Genomic DNA, 17,471 nt, shown 5'->3' with positions numbered 1-17,471 from the left:
ATAAAAAAAATTGCCTGTTTTTCTACAGTCTCCTGATTACATCAATGGGACACGTCAAACTGACAGACTTCGGCCTGTCCAAAATTGGTTTAATGAGCTTAACAACCAATCTATATGAGGGCCACATTGAAAAAGATGCCCGTGAATTCCTTGACAAACAGGTACAAGTCCTCTGGGACTGTAGTTTTTCACATTGTTTCTGTTTTTAATAAAAGGAACTGTGGTTTTCTCAAAAATCTTTCTTTCTCAGGTGTGTGGTACTCCTGAATACATTGCTCCTGAGGTCATTCTGAGGCAGGGCTATGGAAAACCAGTCGACTGGTGGGCCATGGGAGTCATCTTGTACGAGTTCCTGGTGGGCTGTGCTCCCTTCTTTGGGGATACACCAGAGGAACTGTTTGGACAAGTCATCAGTGGTAAGTATCGTATTTACAAGAAAGTGAAACAAATATTTAATCATGAGAAACATTACGTACTTTATAAAATTGTGAGTGTCCACCTAACTTTTGCCTGGTACGGCATGTGATTTATGTAGACTTTTTGAAGGAAAAAAAACTTCACACACTCCTTAAATCAGTCTGTTCTTTTGTTATCGGTCTGAAAAATATCTGACCTGTGAACCGAATTGTGTTGTTGTTGTTGACAGTTTCTGTATGTTTGGTTTAATAGATGAGATAATCTGGCCTGAAGGCGATGAAGCTTTGCCTCCTGAGGCTCAAGATCTCATCTCCAAACTACTGCGACAAAACCCTCTGGAGCGTCTGGGGACAGGTCCTCTAGTGCACAAACACTCTACTTGTTCTCCTTGATCTATTCCCTGGTTTAGTCTTAGAGGAGTGACTTGACTGATGTGCTGAGATTAATACTGTATGACTAAACCTGAACAGAACATTTTTGAGAAGACTCTGCTTTTTTAATGTTATCCTAGATCTCTGTTCTCTGAGAAATATTTGAAGACATCTTCTCTCTCTGTCTCACAGGGAGTGCGTTTGAGGTGAAACAGCACCGCTTTTTTACTGATCTGGACTGGAACAGTCTCCTACGGCAGAAGGCAGAGTTCATTCCTCAGCTGGAGTCGGAGGATGACACTAGCTACTTTGACAGTACGTCTTCAGGCAGCAGGGAATGGAGTAAAATTTATAACAAGATACTTTTCTCTCTTCCATTCCCTGCAACCCAGATACACACCACCCAAGCGTACATTCTCTAAATCACAATGTGAGATCTCTCTTTCTTCGACCCTCTAGCACGCTCAGATCGGTATCATCATGTAGACTCGGAGGAAGAGGAAGATACAAATGAAGATGACCATCTGGAGATCCGTCAGTTCTCTTCCTGTTCACCACGATTTAGCAAGGTGTGAAGTAACATGCTAACACTTAACAAAATGATATATGTTCAATTAATAGTTTATTCATTAATAATAACCGAAATAAACAATTCTTCTGCCAAGTAATGTAGTTTAAAAGCAGAGTGGCATATAGTAATAAAGAATCTAGTGTTGGTATCTGTTCTGCTTAATTATAATTTGAGTTACTTTAAACAGTTTATATTGTACAAAGTTCCGTATTGCTTCTCTTTTCTTCCTTTTTAATTTCACCTGTCTTCATCTCTCCCCATTGGTCTCCCTCTCTCAGGTATATAGTAGTATGGAGCGTCTTTCTTTGCATGAGGAGAAGCGCACCCCTCCTCCCACTAAACGCAGTCTGAGTGAAGAGGGAGGAGAGCGGATCGACAGTCTCAGTGGCCTAAAGTCTAGAGACCGGAGCTGGCTGGTGGGCTCGCCTGAGATGTGAGTGAAACACCTTAAATCATTCTAATGATTATTCAGTGATAATCATCTTAAATCATTCTAATGAACTGTACATTCTGAAAAATGTACTATATTTTTCCATCATGGTGTTATAAACACTTTGTTTTTTTTAATGCAGCTTAAGAAAGCGTCTCTCTGTTTCCGAGTCGTCTCACACCGAGAGCGACTCCAGCCCACCTCTGACTGTACGTCGCCGTTGCTGCTCGGCCATCATCGAAATGCCTCGATTTGCCATTTCCAGCGAAGAGGATGGCAGTGTGGGAGGCAGGAAGAACCCTGTGAGAAGCACTCGTGGGGAAGATCTGCCTCAGGCCATACCAGAGCTCCCTGTGGAGAGAGAGCTCAAGCTGGATGAATCGCCTACCACACCAGGCTCCACTTCCAGCCAGATCAGCCAATCCACTCTCACATGTCAGTCTTACTAAATACTCTGGGGAGTATCTGTTCTAGCTTTAGCTAAAGATTTTCAAGAGAAGTCAAAGAATTAATGAGGCATAAAAATCTCCCATAAAAAAGTGCAAAAAATGACTGGGATTTATGATTTCAATTAACACCACGTTGAATCATTCTGACAGTTTGCCATTTTCTGTAGACATATCTCTGACAATTTTTAATTTATGTGCATGTTTATGATTGCAGCTGGTAGTTCTGGTGATGTGCTGGATCGAACTTCTCGCTTCAGTGCTGAAAGTTCTGAAAATTCCACTCCTAAAGCCATCAGTGATTTGGCAGCGCGAAGAGCTCGCCACAGACTGCTTTCAGGAGATACAGAAAAACACGCTTCACGTCCACTCAATAAAGTCATCAAATCAGCCTCGGCAACTACCCTCTCACTAATGATTCCTGCTGGTAAGTGCATATGATTGGTCATGTTTTGCCATCAAGTTGATAAAATGATAACAAATAAAAAACAAAAACAAATATTTTACATCTAAAATATAACACAATATTAAATACTTATTAAACTTTTGTATAAAATCAGTATCACATTTCTATTCAGTGCAAAAACAACACTTGTGATATTGCTTAAAGGAGTACTTCAGTGGTGGGAAGATGACTCTGTATTTAAACTGGGTCATTAATGTAGTAGAAATGTGAAAATATTTTTTTTTTATTTGGTGCTTTCTAGACTGAGAAAGGACAGAAAATGTATTTTTGTCTCATGGGGATGAAAGACAACAATTCCCAGAATGCTTCGCTGCCCTACGAGGCCACTCCCACTCACCTGATTTACAGTAATCTAGTAGGGGGAAGCACAATCATTCGAATATACTCCAGGGTTTCTACTGATACAAAGCCATATGCTAATCGCTGCAGTAAATGTTATATATTATAACTAGTTATAATATTTAACTGCATTATATAGGCTACATCACGCAATCAGTTGTTGCCCTGCTTCATGTTCCTCACTAATCAACTGTATGAAATGTAAGATGAACTACATATGTCTGGGACGGACGGGTGTGCTAAATTCATTAATAATCTAATTATGTTATTTTTTCCCATAACTAATAATTTAAATCAACAGCCCTAGAACAAACAAGATGATAGGCTGTCAATCCTAACCCCTTTGCTAACACCAACATGAAATATGTCCTACTAGTCAAAATCTCAGTCTCTTGATTGCATTGGCTGTCTCCTATCATTTAGAAGAAATGTGTATGGCTATCACACTTTAACTGAAGTTCAAAATCTTTTTTCTTCTCTTTCAGATCACCATGGTGCCTCTCCTCTTGCCAGCCCCATGTCTCCTCACTCTCTCTCATCTAACCCCTCGTCACGTGACTCCTCTCCCAGCCGAGACCTGTCCCCAGCTGTCTGCAGTGTTAAACCCGCCATAGTCATCCACCGAGCTGGCAAGAAATATGGTTTCACCCTGCGTGCCATCAGGGTTTACATGGGAGACACAGACATTTATACTGTGCACCACATGGTCTGGGTGAGTACGGCAGTTCCAATCATTCTCTCCATGATGAAGACTACACCAGTTTGTGGATTTGAGTGCTCTAACATATTGCTTTGCAGCACGTGGAGGATGGAGGACCTGCTCATGAGGCTGGACTGAGAGAGGGAGATCTTATTACACATGTTAATGGAGAGCCTGTCCATGGACTTGTGCACACAGAAGTTGTAGAGCTCATTCTCAAGGTACATTGTCAGCCATAATCTGATGAGCCTGGTTTCTTTTGAATTTATTGATAATCAAAATAATTGTTATGTTGCAGAGTGGTAGTAAGGTGTCCATCTCTGCTACGCCATTTGAGAATACCTCTATTAAGGTTGGACCTGCACGCAAAACCAGCTACAAGTCCAAAATGGCCCGGCGCAACAAAAGAACGAAAACTAGAGAAGGACAAGACAGGTGATGTCTAATATTTACCATCATCCAAATACTTCCACCCCCTCCTGATTTAAATTCCTCATGCTTACATTTACTGTATGTAGCATTAATGGTTTGTTTATGGTTATCCATTACAGTAAGAAGAAAAACTCCCTGTTTCGTAAGATCACCAAGCAGGCGACTCTTCTCCACACCAGTCGCAGCCTGTCCTCTCTAAACCGCTCAGTCTCTTCTGGCGAGAGTGTCCCAGGGTCTCCCACGCATATGTCCCCTCGTTCACCCACACAGGGCTGTCGCTCCACACCCGACTCTGCCCACTCAGGTGAAGCCTTTATCTTTATTTTGCAACAGAAAAAAACATAGCAAATAGTATTCAAATATTACATACAACAACTGCTGTGATTGTAATTTTGATACACATTCAACACTCATTTAATTTTGCATTACATATTATATTAGTTAGTATATTAGTTCCCCCATAACAGCATCAATATTATGTCTAAAGTATTTTCATTCATCTCCATATTTGTTTTTAATATTAGTTAATCTGTAACCTTCTAGTTAATCTGTAACCTTCTCTTTCTCTAATACAGTTGGTGGTAACTCATCCCAAAGTAGCTCACCTAGCTCCAGTGTGCCAAACTCTCCTGCCAGTTCTGGTCAGATCAGACCCAGCTCTTTGCACGGTCTGGCTCCCAAACTGCAACGCCAGTACCGTTCCCCCCGCCGGAAATCAGCAGGCAACATCCCCTTATCCCCTCTGGCTCGTACACCATCACCCACCCCTCAGAGCACCTCACCTCAACGTTCTCCTTCACCTCTTCCAAGCCATGGGCTCATCACTTCTTCAATAGGCCAGTCTTTCCCTGTAAAACTCCACTCTTCGCCTCCATTAGTAAGGCAGATATCCCGCCCAAAGAGTGCAGATCCTCCTCGCTCTCCTCTGCTCAAACGTGTCCAGTCGACTGAGAAACTTGCAGCATCTCTTTCTTCTTCATCCTCCTCGCCTTCTCCATCCTCTGCTGCTGATAAAAAGCTGCCAGTTGGAGCCAGCCGTAAACACAGTCTTGATACCTCACACTCAGAGTTCAAAAAGGAGATGCTGCAGCGAGACCCTAGTCTACAGAGCTTGCAGGAGTCGGCCAGTGAGATTCTAATGGGAGGGAGAGTGTCTCCTGCAGAAAAGGGCAGCCTGCAGAAGAGTTCAGTTCGAAAACTGGGTCGGCAAGAAGGTCCTGAATCCGGAACCGGAACTCTGGGACTTGTTCCTGGGAAGAGTAAACTGAAAGACAAGCTGTCTGCCATTCGGCAGGATCGCGCTGAGCGCCGCGAGTCTCTTCAAAAGCAAGATGCCATCCACGAGGTGGATTCCTCAGAGGATGAGACAGACGAAGGGTCAGAAGACAGCCAAGATGGACGCAGGACAAGCTACGTTCCTCCTAGCCATATCTTGAGACCTACTACTGTAATGGCCTCTCCCCATACCATCAGACTCGGACCAGCAGCTCCACCAACACTGGGACTAATGCCCTCAACAGTTGCACCACCAGGCTCACCTCAGACTAGTCAAGGACTGCAGATACAAAGCCAAAGTAACACTCAATCTCAGACACCAACTTCAACCTCACCGCCAATGCAAGCTGCAGCCAAGCCCCCAGAACAGAATCCCTCAACCTCTACTATGGCCCAAGACTCCAATTCAACACTATCTGATGACTCAATAAAAAAAGAGGCAAAGGTACGGGACTCCAGTATTAGGCCTTCTCCACCTCAACCCAGCCCTCTGTCCAGCACCTTTTCCACCCACGGCAGCGCCTTTACCTCTGTTAGCAAAGACCCATTTGTTAAACCTACCACACCTCCATTGGATCCCCGGAGGACCCCCAAAACTTCTGAGCCCAGGTCCAAAACCAGTGCTAAAATGGATTCTAGCACTGCTTCTGGAGTAGCCAGGGAATCCCCTGTTGCTACCACACCAACAGGAGGCATCACCAAGGAAATGAAGGAGGCCGACAACCGCAGACAGGCTGCAGCCGCTGCTGCTGCTACTGCCTCAGCATCCACTGCCTCTGAGACTGGAATGGACAAAGTCGTATCTCAACTGGCCACTGTTGCTAAGAGTGTGCTTGGCCCTGTCAAACTCAACATCCCAGGTACTAAAGAGGCCTCGGAGCGGACAAAGGACCAGCGTCCCCAGGTAGATGCCACCCACCCAAAGATAAAAGAATGTCGTCTGGAGCGTCCTGATTCTCCTGACCGCATAAGTCCATCTACTGCTTCCGGCTCCCAGTCTCCAAGGCTGACTGAATCTCCCTCTAAACAAACATTATCCAAATCTGAGCCAGCCTCAACTTCTCAGAGGTCTTTAGAGGTCCCAGGGACTTCAAAAAGGCCAACTCCTCCAAACTCCCAAGCTGGGGAAGAGAATCAGGAAAGACCAGGGACTGCACGAAGTGGCTCCGCACCAAGGCCTAGGTCTGAAGCACAATCACGAGCCCAGGCAAAGCCCAGTTCCACTACTTCACGAGATAAATCTAACAACACAACGTAGCAGCCTTGCATTTTCTCCAGCTTTAATTTAACTTGCCTATTTACAGACAAATGCACATTTTAACACAAAGCAGTTGTCCTGTTTAATGTCAGTATCCCTGTGAAAAGATTATAGAAAGATAAGACAGAGGAAGAGATGGAGGTGTTTACACATGAGCCCAACAGCTTAATTTCAGAATGTTTTATGCTCTGCCATTCACAAAATAATTGAGGCTTTGTAATTGGTTTGCTGTTCTTGTTCCTCTTTTTTAAGTATTTTTCTTAGCAGATAGAAAACCTGGAAAAATGCATGGTTCTGCCCCCTGAGAGCCAGAAACCGTATCCAATTAATACCTCTTCATATTGCTTTAAGAATCTTCTCTTGTAGTATGTATAGTTGTGCCTTAAAGCAACACCTCAACATTTCACTTGTATTTCTTTCTGCCTGTTCATCTTTAGAGGACGACATATTGCAGCAATAAGAGTAGCGTATCCCAAGCAATTTTTACAAACACAATAGGTTGATTTCATCACAAGTGTAGTATATAACGAAAACCAAACTGCGTTTTTCATCTTTCTCACTCTTGTCAGCTTTCAGTTGTGTCAAACAGCTGTGAGATGTCTTTGAAAATGGACCTGAGATTTTCCATTTCCATACATTGGGGAGAAATTATAATTATTAATGCCATAAATTAAATTTTTTAAGTTTCTTTTCAGAATTAAAGATGTTATTAGAAATGTATTTAAAATTACAATGTGTAATGAATCCTGTGGTTTTTGGCCATCATTCACATCCCACTAAAGCTTCGTAGCTGAAGACATTACTGCAAGTGCAAGCAACTTGCACATCATTGTGTTTAGATCATGTTTGGTTTAGTCCTTGTTTAAAATTCCAAGCAGACCATTTTATTTCTTACTCAGCTTGCACATTTTATTTCCTCTCATTTTAATATCTGGACCAATCTGTCTCTGTATATTTGTTTGCCTGTTTTTTTTGTTTTGTTGTCCCCGCTAGACTTTTTTCTGGAGTATGTGTGCGTGCCTATGTATAGAGTGTGTTTGTGTGGGTTCTAATATAATGTATATTTTAAAAAAGTCTGTTCTTTGTTTGTTTTATGCCCTAAACAATGGGAGATTGTTTTTAATTGGTGTCCTGTCTTTGCCATATCGGCCCTGTCTGATTCGGCTCTTTGAAATATACCAGGCAAAAATGTATTTGCACAAACTCTTTTTATTTTGTGTGTAATTAATATGAAAAACCAATAAATACAGTATCCAGTTAGATCCAAGACTCTGTTGGGGTCTTGAGGGGTTTGACCATGAAAATCTTGAAATCATCTTTTTATGGATCTAAAACTGTGGAACGTTTTCATGTTATCTTGACGTGACAATGTGTTAACACCATAATGTATTTTAAGCTTAACCTGTATAACTATAATGTTTTAACCACATTTTGCATTTGTCCAATCGTCCGAAACCAATTGTCTGTGTTGTGTTTCTGCTCCATTTACCACTCAACATTTATGCTTATTGTTTAAAGTTCAACACTTGCCACTAGTATAAAAGAGGTCTCGTTGCTCAGTTTCAAAAGCAAGGCTATTTCCAACACACTAATATACTACTTTGTCCATGCCCATATGAAGAAAGTAAAAAAAACCTAGCAGGGTTTTTTTTTTTTTACTTAGACTTTGATTGTGATTCAGAAGTCACTTGATGATGGTATGTACAGTACAGTTAACCTATAACCTTATTCATGTTTTGTCCATATAAAATGTGTATGGATGTCTTGCACATTTATGTTTCTTTATGGAATGGAGCTGTTGATCGCTTTGCAGCCTGAAGCTTAATTCCTGATGAACCTAATTACCCTGGGCACCATGATTAGTAACAAAAATGCACTTGTAACGAGAATGGCATTTGGAATGGAAGTTGGAAATGCATCTGTGGGCAGTCAGGTTTAATATAGTGTTTGCCCTTGTTGCAGCCAAGGCAAAAATCCACACTGTTATTTAAAAAAAAGACCAAGTCTTAACCATTATGTCCACAAGATGACTTGCAACTGAATCCCACTCCAAAGTAACATTCTCATACCCAGAGAACTTGAATCTTCATTTTAAACTGAATTTGTTGGGCTTAGAAAAACTGCCCTTAAATGTTTACATGCGTTATACCTTGAGAGAACATTTGTAAACGGCACACTAGTGCATTATGTCTAAATAATGTGTAGTGTAGTGCGAGTGCTCGGGCATGTTTTGTAGCTTAGATGATAGCAGACCACTAGTGATTCCTGCATTTGAGATTTTACAGGGTGTAAAGACATTAAGTAACTGTTGCATTCACTCCTAGTATTTAGTTGTCTCTTTTTTTCTGTTTTTTTTACATTAAGTCTCTGAAGACCTGCTTCAAATTATAGGCTGTGTGTGCTTTTAACAAAAAAGGAAAATGTAATTTTGTGTGTAAATCCGTTAAATTCATCTCTGCTCCCTTTTCTAAAGTCGTGAGCAGCCGTGGGCTGTGAAAGTGGCGCTAACTGCCTTCTCGTGTACGTGATGTGGATGATGATGATGGTGGTTGGGCTATTTGTTGAGGTAAAATCAGGTATCAGAATGCCTGCGGTGGTCATCCATCAATGTCCCGCAGCCACATGCCACCGTGCACGCACTAGTGAAATGTAATCTCGCACACCGTCTAGAGCAAATTCTCCCACCACCTCTCACCTGTGGTATAGCTCTTTATGAATGAAAACCTTTGGAGCACACATAAACACACTACTTAAATCTACTCAAATAGACTCCATGTCCAACCACTGCCCTGTCCTTGCGTCTTTGTGTGCTTGTGTTTGACCCAAATGGCAACACAGATGAGATGGTTCACTTTTATGTAAATATTTTTAAGTCTAGTGTTCTGAGTGTCTTTAAAATGAAAAGAACTGAAGTTATTTGGTGCAATGGCCATTGCCTTAGACATGACGCATAGATGAATGGGACAATGACTAGATATAATTTGTATTTTAAGACATGACACTCAATTATGGTGATACAGTGGTGTTACGGATCTAGGGCACTGTCCATGTGTCCGTCATGCTTTGTCCAAGACTAAAGGAGACTGTGGTTGTACAGACACAAGTGAAAAGAAATGGGCAAAGAAAAAAACTGCTAGAGTTAAACCAGTGCAATATCTTACAATTTTCTATTGTGGTACGACGCATGTTTGTTGTTAATCCTACCTTATGAATAATAAAGATTTTTTTAAATAACTCAGAAGTGCTTTGCATTTATTAACTGAGGTTGATGTAAATGGATCTGCCAAACGGATATTCAAATTAATGTATAAGTGTATAACTTTTTATTTTTTATTTACAAAAAAATAATCATCCACTTTTCACATTCAACCCGGTGTCATCGAGTGGTAAAACGGGAAAGGCGACGCTTGAATTTACGGGTATGTCCCTCTTTGGCTAATGTACTTTCAAGATGGAGGGGCAACATGGCGACCAGCATTCGAACCCCTCACCCGTATGTATTTTCAATGGTATATTATGAACTTCCGAGAATACTTTATTACTTGAAAGAAGTAAATATACATTAATGAGCACATATATTTTTAATATATATATATATATATATATATATATATATATATATATATATATATATATATATATATAAAGTGTTTTTAGCTAAGAATAAAATAAAAAAGTTACACAGTGTACCTTTAAGAATCAAGGGTACATAAACTTTTGTTAGTTTTTTTGTCCAGCTTTTTATATAAAATATATTAATCAGGACAGTACTAAAGGTAACAAAAAAATGCAATATGAATGATCCCTGTAATTTTGTTAACATTATTCACAATGTCACAAATTATTCAAGGGGTGTGTAAACTTTTGAGCAAGACTACATTGAGTAAAGATATCCAGCTTTCTGAACTCTTTATTTGGACATTCTTTAGTCAATAAGAAGATTGGGTCTATCAATAAGAAAAGTGGCATTTTCCACGAGGCAGTTGTTGAACATGCTAAATGTGGATCATCTGGACTTTAGCATAAAAATTGAAGAATTCACTCATATGCAGCTCCATTTCCCCTTCATTTACGCATGTTGAATGGATCCCTAATAGACAGTTATTAGATATTTGCTTACCTGTCATAAGCTTGTTTCAGGGAATTCATTGCCATAATGAATGTAGAAGACAGTCCTCGAAGGATGTATACACCATGTTAATAGGCATAGCATGCCAACGTTAGGCACTGACAAGACAGCAATAATGAAACCCATTACATTCGTGTGTGTGTTGTGTGTGTTCTCTCTGATCTCTAAGGTGTGTTGAGCGCATGTTCAAGAGCTGTATGCCCTGAGGCCACAGACAAGAGGGTCAAAGGTTAGCTGGCTTGCTTAAAAGGTGCCCACCATAGGGGATAATTGGAGCCTGTCCCGCCCTCATTTACCAGTTCCCCATCAGCAGGCCTGAAAGTGTGCATGGGGAAAATGTGCACACTTAAACCCGCTCTTCAGACCCCCTCGCTTACCATCTCCCTACGGCGCGCGAACCGCTGGAGAATGGAGATGCTCTGATGACCCAATGTGTCACTTCCTCTTGCCCCTCCCCCCTCTGGCAGGAAGCTGTTGCCACTGATGGATTGCAGGCTGAGTCTCTCTCTGACACCCGCTCTACATGACCGGGTAAATTCATTCCATTCCTGCCTCTCTCTACACAGCCACCCATCCCAGCATCCACTGCCTGACAGCCAGCCTAATGGGGGGACCAGGCCAAATGGATTTCAGAAGAAAAGCGAAGGGGGGCAGGGCCTCAGGGGGGCAATAATTCTCCCCTATTTCAGAATTTATTTTCCCCAATCCTCTCACTTTTTTCACTTCTCAGTTTTCTCTGAGAAAGAGAAAGGAAGGAGAGGTTTCACTGCCTATTGATTCAATTTAAATGTGACAAGTTTGAACGCAGGTACATGAATCATTGTGTCTTATTTATGAGCATGAGCCACATGTTGAACGTTAACCTTCCAAACTTACCTGGGTCCACTAGATAATAGGAGGCATAATAAATGCTTTCATCGGTTCCAACTGATATTAGATGTTAGCAATTAGTTTTACCTGCTTATAGTATGGCACAGAAGAATGGCAGGTGGAAGCTGCATTATAGGCTAATTGCCCTCTGTGGTACTACGTGCCACATTTAATGAGCCTTATTCTGTGTGATGAATGTACAACATAATTTGTACAGTGTGCAGACTTGATGTTGCCTGCCAGGCAAATAGTGGGAAAGTTCAGTTGCTGAGAGCAATAAATTAGCCCGTGGAGAAGAGAAATAGACTGGGGTAGGCTATTGGGATTTCAGCTCAGCTAATACTGCATGCCAAGGAAATGGTGAAAGGAAGGATCTGAAAGAAATTGTGAGTGAACTGTGGCTGGAGGGTCATTAGGAAGACCTGAACCTAAAAGAAACTAAGTATATTGCAGACTGTGAACATGAATGATTCAATAGTTAAAGGGAGGGAAGGCAATTTCGGAGAGCATTAGATCTTTTGATTTAAAAGCATAAGATCTCACCCTCCTCCTTCCAGAGCTCTCTCTCTCCAAGGCCACACTTCTCCAAAACACGCGCACAGCCAGAGCGGAGTCTGCAAAGTGGTGTGAGTTGACAAAGTCCTCACTTTTTTTAAATCTATATCAAATGTACATTTTTGTCCCCATTACATTTAAAGGGTTAGTTAACCCAAAAATTAAGACCCATGATTTACTCAAGCCATCCTAGGTGTAAATGACATTCTTCTTTCAGACGAATACAATCAGTTATATTAAAAATGTCCAGGCTCTTCCAAGGTTTATAATGTCAGTGACTGTTTTGAAGTCCATAAAAGTGCATATAGCCATCAAGGATACTGCTCCACATGGCTCCGGTTAATAAAGGCCATCTTCAAGTTTAATTTGCACGTGCATAAAGCAGTGATATAAGCATAAATATGTATCTATGGGTGTGAGGCCCAGGGGGTATATTAACGGTCTACTGTTGCTATAGTGACAAACAATTGGTTGTTTATGTGGATATTTAAGAAATAAAAAATTGAATATTCAGTTTAACAGCATTAAGAAGTTAAACTTGAACTAAATGCATTTTGACACTTAAATTATGTTAGACATTATGAATGGGTCAAACGCGTTTGCAAAAAGGCCTGAATCCATGTTTTTGACTGCTCTCTCACTGAATCATCTGAAGTGATTTTTCTCAGTCAGTAAAATAGACAGTATTGAGAGAACAACCAGCGCTGTTTTTCCAGTTGTTTTCCTATGTGAACATGTGCTAAATGGATGTCTGACAATTTTGTTGCTTTTTGCAGTTTTCAGATCTCAATCTGCAGCACTGATGTTCTGAAAGGTTAGGCTATATGATTATTTAACTTTATATTGTTAAATAAAAACACTTTTTGTGTGTAGGCTACCATCAGATGAAATGAGGTGTGCTTTCTCCATCCATGCAATAAATGCACATCCTTCAATGAGTTTTATATCTGTGGCTTAATCCATTTCAGTGGCAGCCAAAATCATTTGTTCAATATGAGTCAGTCAGTAGCTACCTAAAAAATACTATTATAGTATTTTAAAGGACAATAACATAAACTTTAACAATTGGCTTTTACATCAAGTCAGCTGTCACTTTGCGCAAGGCCCTTTGCGTCTCGCACACTTGACACGGCCCTTGCGACGGTACTGTATTTAATAGTGTGTGTTCAATGCTGCCTTTACGTGCTATCAGAAATTTCCTACTTCCCACTTCAGAAGTCGTGATTACGAGCTTGTTGTGTTCAGGTGCTTTGTTGTTGGAAAGAATGGAGGATGCCAGGTTCATACTTTTGTGTGTCTTTGGAAAATATTATTTTAACTCTATAACCATTTCAGTCATTTCCCGGTCCCAGAAAATCATATAATCACTGGCAAACATAGCAGCACAACACGAAAGCATATGGTTTATAATCACATTCACAATAAAGGCATAATGTAGACAATAAAGGCTACTAAAGACTAAAAAGGCAATATTTTTCAGCCATACATCCTTACTTTTACCACACTAGCTAGTCAGCTTGCTCACTATTCTGGAATAAAATACACAATATGCTTCAAATGATTATTAATTTATGTAAATATGTACTACTTTAACGACAAGACAAGACTGGTGAAAAAACCTGAATAAAACACCTGCCACAGCAGATTCGTTTCCCATCTGCCATTTTTTTAACGGTTATGCCACGCCCATCTCGGGAACTTGGGTATCAAAATTATTTCCAAACTTCCCAGTGGTAAACACGACATCAGAGGGTGTTCATGTGCATTTATTTTACCTCGAAAACTCGTATTTACGATGATTAAGATAGCACGTGAAGGCAGCACAAGTCCTCCAGGGATGTTCGTATTTACGAGGTGAGAAGTAGTGTTTACATGTGCGTTCAAGTCTCTTTGGTCGAGCAAGATGGCGGTGTGCCCTCTTTTAATGAATTTTACGAAAATACAGCAACTTATAGCTTATAGAAAATGAACAAAGAATGCGTAACGTTATCAGGGGAGTTTTATTTTTTTACATTAATTAATCTGTGCCCACTGCAAACGGTATCGTTATTTAGGCTACTTGTTGTATTTCAATGCTAGCTTACTTTGTTGTAAATGACAGCCTGACAGTGACCAACTTGTACAGATCGTCATGATGGCGTTCATGTCATAAATATGATCTTATGACATGGCTTGGTGGCTGAGTTTGCTTACATTTAAATAGTCTTCCCATTACTGCCATCTGTGTTTACGGACAGCAGTAATCTTAAAATGTTTAAACTGCCAAAAACTGCTTAAACTACAATATGATTTTTATTTTAGGCCTATACTAACAGTATCAGAATTCAGTCACATATGTTTTATATTTTTATAAATTAAATATAAAGAATGACACTAACTTTTTGTGGATAAAATCAAGTTGTATTGTGTTTGTTGATTTTTTTTTTTAAATTATTATTCATTGTTTTTAATGACTACTATCCAGCCGAGACCGCGACAATTTAAAGGGGGGGTGAAACACTCAGTTTCAGTCAGTGTCATGTCAATCTTGAGTACCTATAGAGTAGCATTGCATCCTGCATATCTCCGAAAAGTCTTTATTTTTTTTATAATTATATAAGAAAGATGCGCTGTTCCGAGTCTTTCCGAAAAAAGCCGAGCGGGTGGGGGCGTGTCGTGTGAGCGGAGCTAAATAATGACGTGTGCTCGCTGCTGCTATTGTGTTGAGTGCGTCGAGTGCGTCGTAAAGCTGTCATCCCTAACAGCGGGGAAAAAACTTTATTCAAAATAAAAATATGGCTTTTAATCAGATACAGCCATACATCTATGATCCGGAATCAGACCCAGAGGCTGCAGTTGAACAGGAGCAGCAGCAAAAACGACTAGAGCAGGACTATGTGGTACGATATACACTAACTATATAATATGCTTAGCGGCTTGTGTTATTTACATATTTATACTTGAATTATATCGTCGTATTTTTGTCTTTGAAGGTGTACATGTGGGAAGTGCAGTTGTGCACATGTGTTTGTGTGTTTACGCGTGGTTTGTGTAGACAGGTTAAGTTAGTGTTTACATAGAAAGACACGGAATAGTAGCACATTTGAATGAAGAAGCGTGCTTATTTAGTTCAACATATTTCCCCCCTCTTTGTGTATTGTTGAGTGCTTTTACAATACACAAACATAAAGTTACACATATAGTGGCCAGCTAAACAAATGTACACGCACTACACATCGCATGCTCCATTGATCAATTTCTATATATAGTAATATATATAGTAACTATACGTGATCATGTTTGGGCTACTTGATGAGCATAGACACAGACATTTGAAGCAGTCTAACTCACCGCCCGCGGTTCTAACGTTGGGACTGCTCCATCCTTCAGCATTAGGCTATTGGAAAATCCGGCGTCGAGCTGGGCCTTGTTTATGAAACAGTCGGCACCGAAATGCAGCGAACAGATATAAACATTCGCGCAACTCAGTTGCTGATCCGGAAAAGCAAATTACATCCACTGTTGCCTTACCGCGGGGTTTTGGGGGAATCTGTGCAGGACTGTCTTGGTCTGGCAACCAAAAACGCACTTTTTGATGTCATTGTTAATTGTGCACATTACCTGTGCAGCGCAGCCTACGAGCGCTTTGATGGGCATAGCCTGTTGCTTTCGCTCTCTCCCTCGCTCTCTCTCACGCGCTTCCGGTAGAATTGTCTGTAAGGCCCATACAAGGAAATTCCGCCCCCACTAACGTCAATGGGGACGCATGATCGCAAAAAACTTGCCGAAACTTATGACTAACCGGAAGTAGTATTTTTGACAAAGAAATACTCCCATCAAACGTCCACCTTAACTTTTGAAACTTTGTCCATGTTTAGTATGGGATTCCATGTCTTTAACAGTGTAAAAAGATCAGTATGCATGAAACAGCATTTCACCCCCCCTTTAAGCAATATTTAGTTTTTTGTTTTTTTGTTTTTCTCCTGCGTCACTTTCAGGTAGCTTCGCCTATATTGAAATTTCATTCAATGGAAGTACAAGCCAGCCAGGCCATCAAACATGTAACGTTACGAGGAGATCTGAGGTGTGGAAGTTGAGAAAAAAAATGAAGATTCACAAGGAAACCAGATTTCGTCTGGAGAAGCACACGGTATGTGTTTTAGACTGACTTTCGTTCGGCTTTTCGTGTCGTGTAAATACTGCTTTAAATGCTTTTAACGAAATTATTTATGTGGTGATGGTAAAGGAAAGATACAAAGACTGTGTAGTAGGCCTATAGGAAATCGCCTGGGACACTGGTCAGTAAACACCATAGAACAATTCAGGGAGTCATTTGGACAGTTGTTAAAACGTCAGCTGGAACCAGTGCTGTTCCTGTTCGTTTGCCTTAAACTCTACGTTGCCATCCCTCCGTCTGGTTCACTCAAATTTGCATCATTGCGTATGAGTTCCCACAGAGCCGTTGAAAAACCCTTGATCACATGGAATCCACCACCATAGAGTTGATTTATGATATTTTTTTTCTCCATGCTAAATTGTTTAATACAGCATTCTATATGTAGCATGTTTGAGTTGTTTTTGTTTTAAATGTTGTTAAGTTGTTTGTGGTTGGGTAAATTAAATGCGATATGTGGTGACATCATAATCGTGTTGCATTGTGGTATATGAAGCTGCCTGCCATTATATGAATGTATTGCTGCGTTCCACTCTACTTTAAGACACCCACTTGTGAACTTCCCTAAGCACTTCCCCTTGGAGGGAAGTTTATATGGACAGACCCTTGCTCCCTCGATTTTGACAGAGTGAGCGAGTCTACTTCATATGTACACTTCAGGCAGCTTCATATACCACAATGCAATGCGATTGTGACGTCACCACATATCACGTTTAATTTATCCCACCACAAACAACTCTGATATTTTTTAAAACAACCCAAACACATCCATATACATAGAATGCTGCATTAAACAATTTCGTAAAGGAAAAATAAATAAATAAATCAACTGCATAGTGGATTCCAAGTGATCAAGGGCTTAGGGCGTTCCAGTTCAGTCTATTGCAAAGTTTCCGCCAGTAGTGGGCACTCATGCAACGTAAGCAATGACACACATCCAAATGAACGAAACGGAGGGAAGTTCGCGAGTGAAGGGCATGATAAAAACAAATGCAGCATCAGAATCGAGGGAGCTAGGGTCTGTCCATATATAATGGTGGCAGGGATTCCCTGAAGGGA

At 40.7% G+C, this 17,471-nt stretch overlaps 1 protein-coding gene and 1 long non-coding RNA gene across 15 annotated transcripts in view; both read left to right on the top strand.

Annotated features, from left to right (window-relative positions):
• The window catches only part of mast2 (microtubule associated serine/threonine kinase 2), a 162,896-nt gene extending 152,963 nt beyond the window's left edge, over window positions 1-9,933 (top strand). For all 11 annotated transcript variants that reach the window (XM_067459858.1, XM_067459848.1, XM_067459849.1 and 8 more), the window contains 13 exons: window positions 29-161; window positions 251-416; window positions 670-771; window positions 981-1,103; window positions 1,248-1,357; window positions 1,638-1,792; window positions 1,932-2,224; window positions 2,453-2,662; window positions 3,526-3,752; window positions 3,839-3,961; window positions 4,039-4,175; window positions 4,292-4,476; window positions 4,748-9,933. In XM_067459858.1, coding sequence (XP_067315959.1) covers window positions 29-161; window positions 251-416; window positions 670-771; window positions 981-1,103; window positions 1,248-1,357; window positions 1,638-1,792; window positions 1,932-2,224; window positions 2,453-2,662; window positions 3,526-3,752; window positions 3,839-3,961; window positions 4,039-4,175; window positions 4,292-4,476; window positions 4,748-6,705 — 3,922 coding nt within the window. In that variant the 3' untranslated portion in view covers window positions 6,706-9,933. The remainder of the gene's footprint in view (window positions 1-28; window positions 162-250; window positions 417-669; window positions 772-980; window positions 1,104-1,247; window positions 1,358-1,637; window positions 1,793-1,931; window positions 2,225-2,452; window positions 2,663-3,525; window positions 3,753-3,838; window positions 3,962-4,038; window positions 4,176-4,291; window positions 4,477-4,747) is intronic.
• A 4,024-nt stretch (window positions 9,934-13,957) lies between these two features.
• The window catches only part of LOC137093604 (uncharacterized), a 38,644-nt gene continuing 35,130 nt past the window's right edge, over window positions 13,958-17,471 (top strand). For all 4 annotated transcript variants that reach the window (XR_010908528.1, XR_010908527.1, XR_010908526.1 and 1 more), the window contains exons 1-2: window positions 13,958-14,113; window positions 16,237-16,388. This is a non-coding gene — a long non-coding RNA (uncharacterized lncRNA). The remainder of the gene's footprint in view (window positions 14,114-16,236; window positions 16,389-17,471) is intronic.

This window comes from Pseudorasbora parva, chromosome 12 (genome assembly GCF_024679245.1).
Source record: "Pseudorasbora parva isolate DD20220531a chromosome 12, ASM2467924v1, whole genome shotgun sequence".
Lineage (NCBI taxonomy): Eukaryota > Metazoa > Chordata > Actinopteri > Cypriniformes > Gobionidae > Pseudorasbora > Pseudorasbora parva.
The sequence above is the reverse complement of the archived record's forward strand: the minus strand, read 5'-3'. Positions and strand labels throughout refer to the sequence as shown.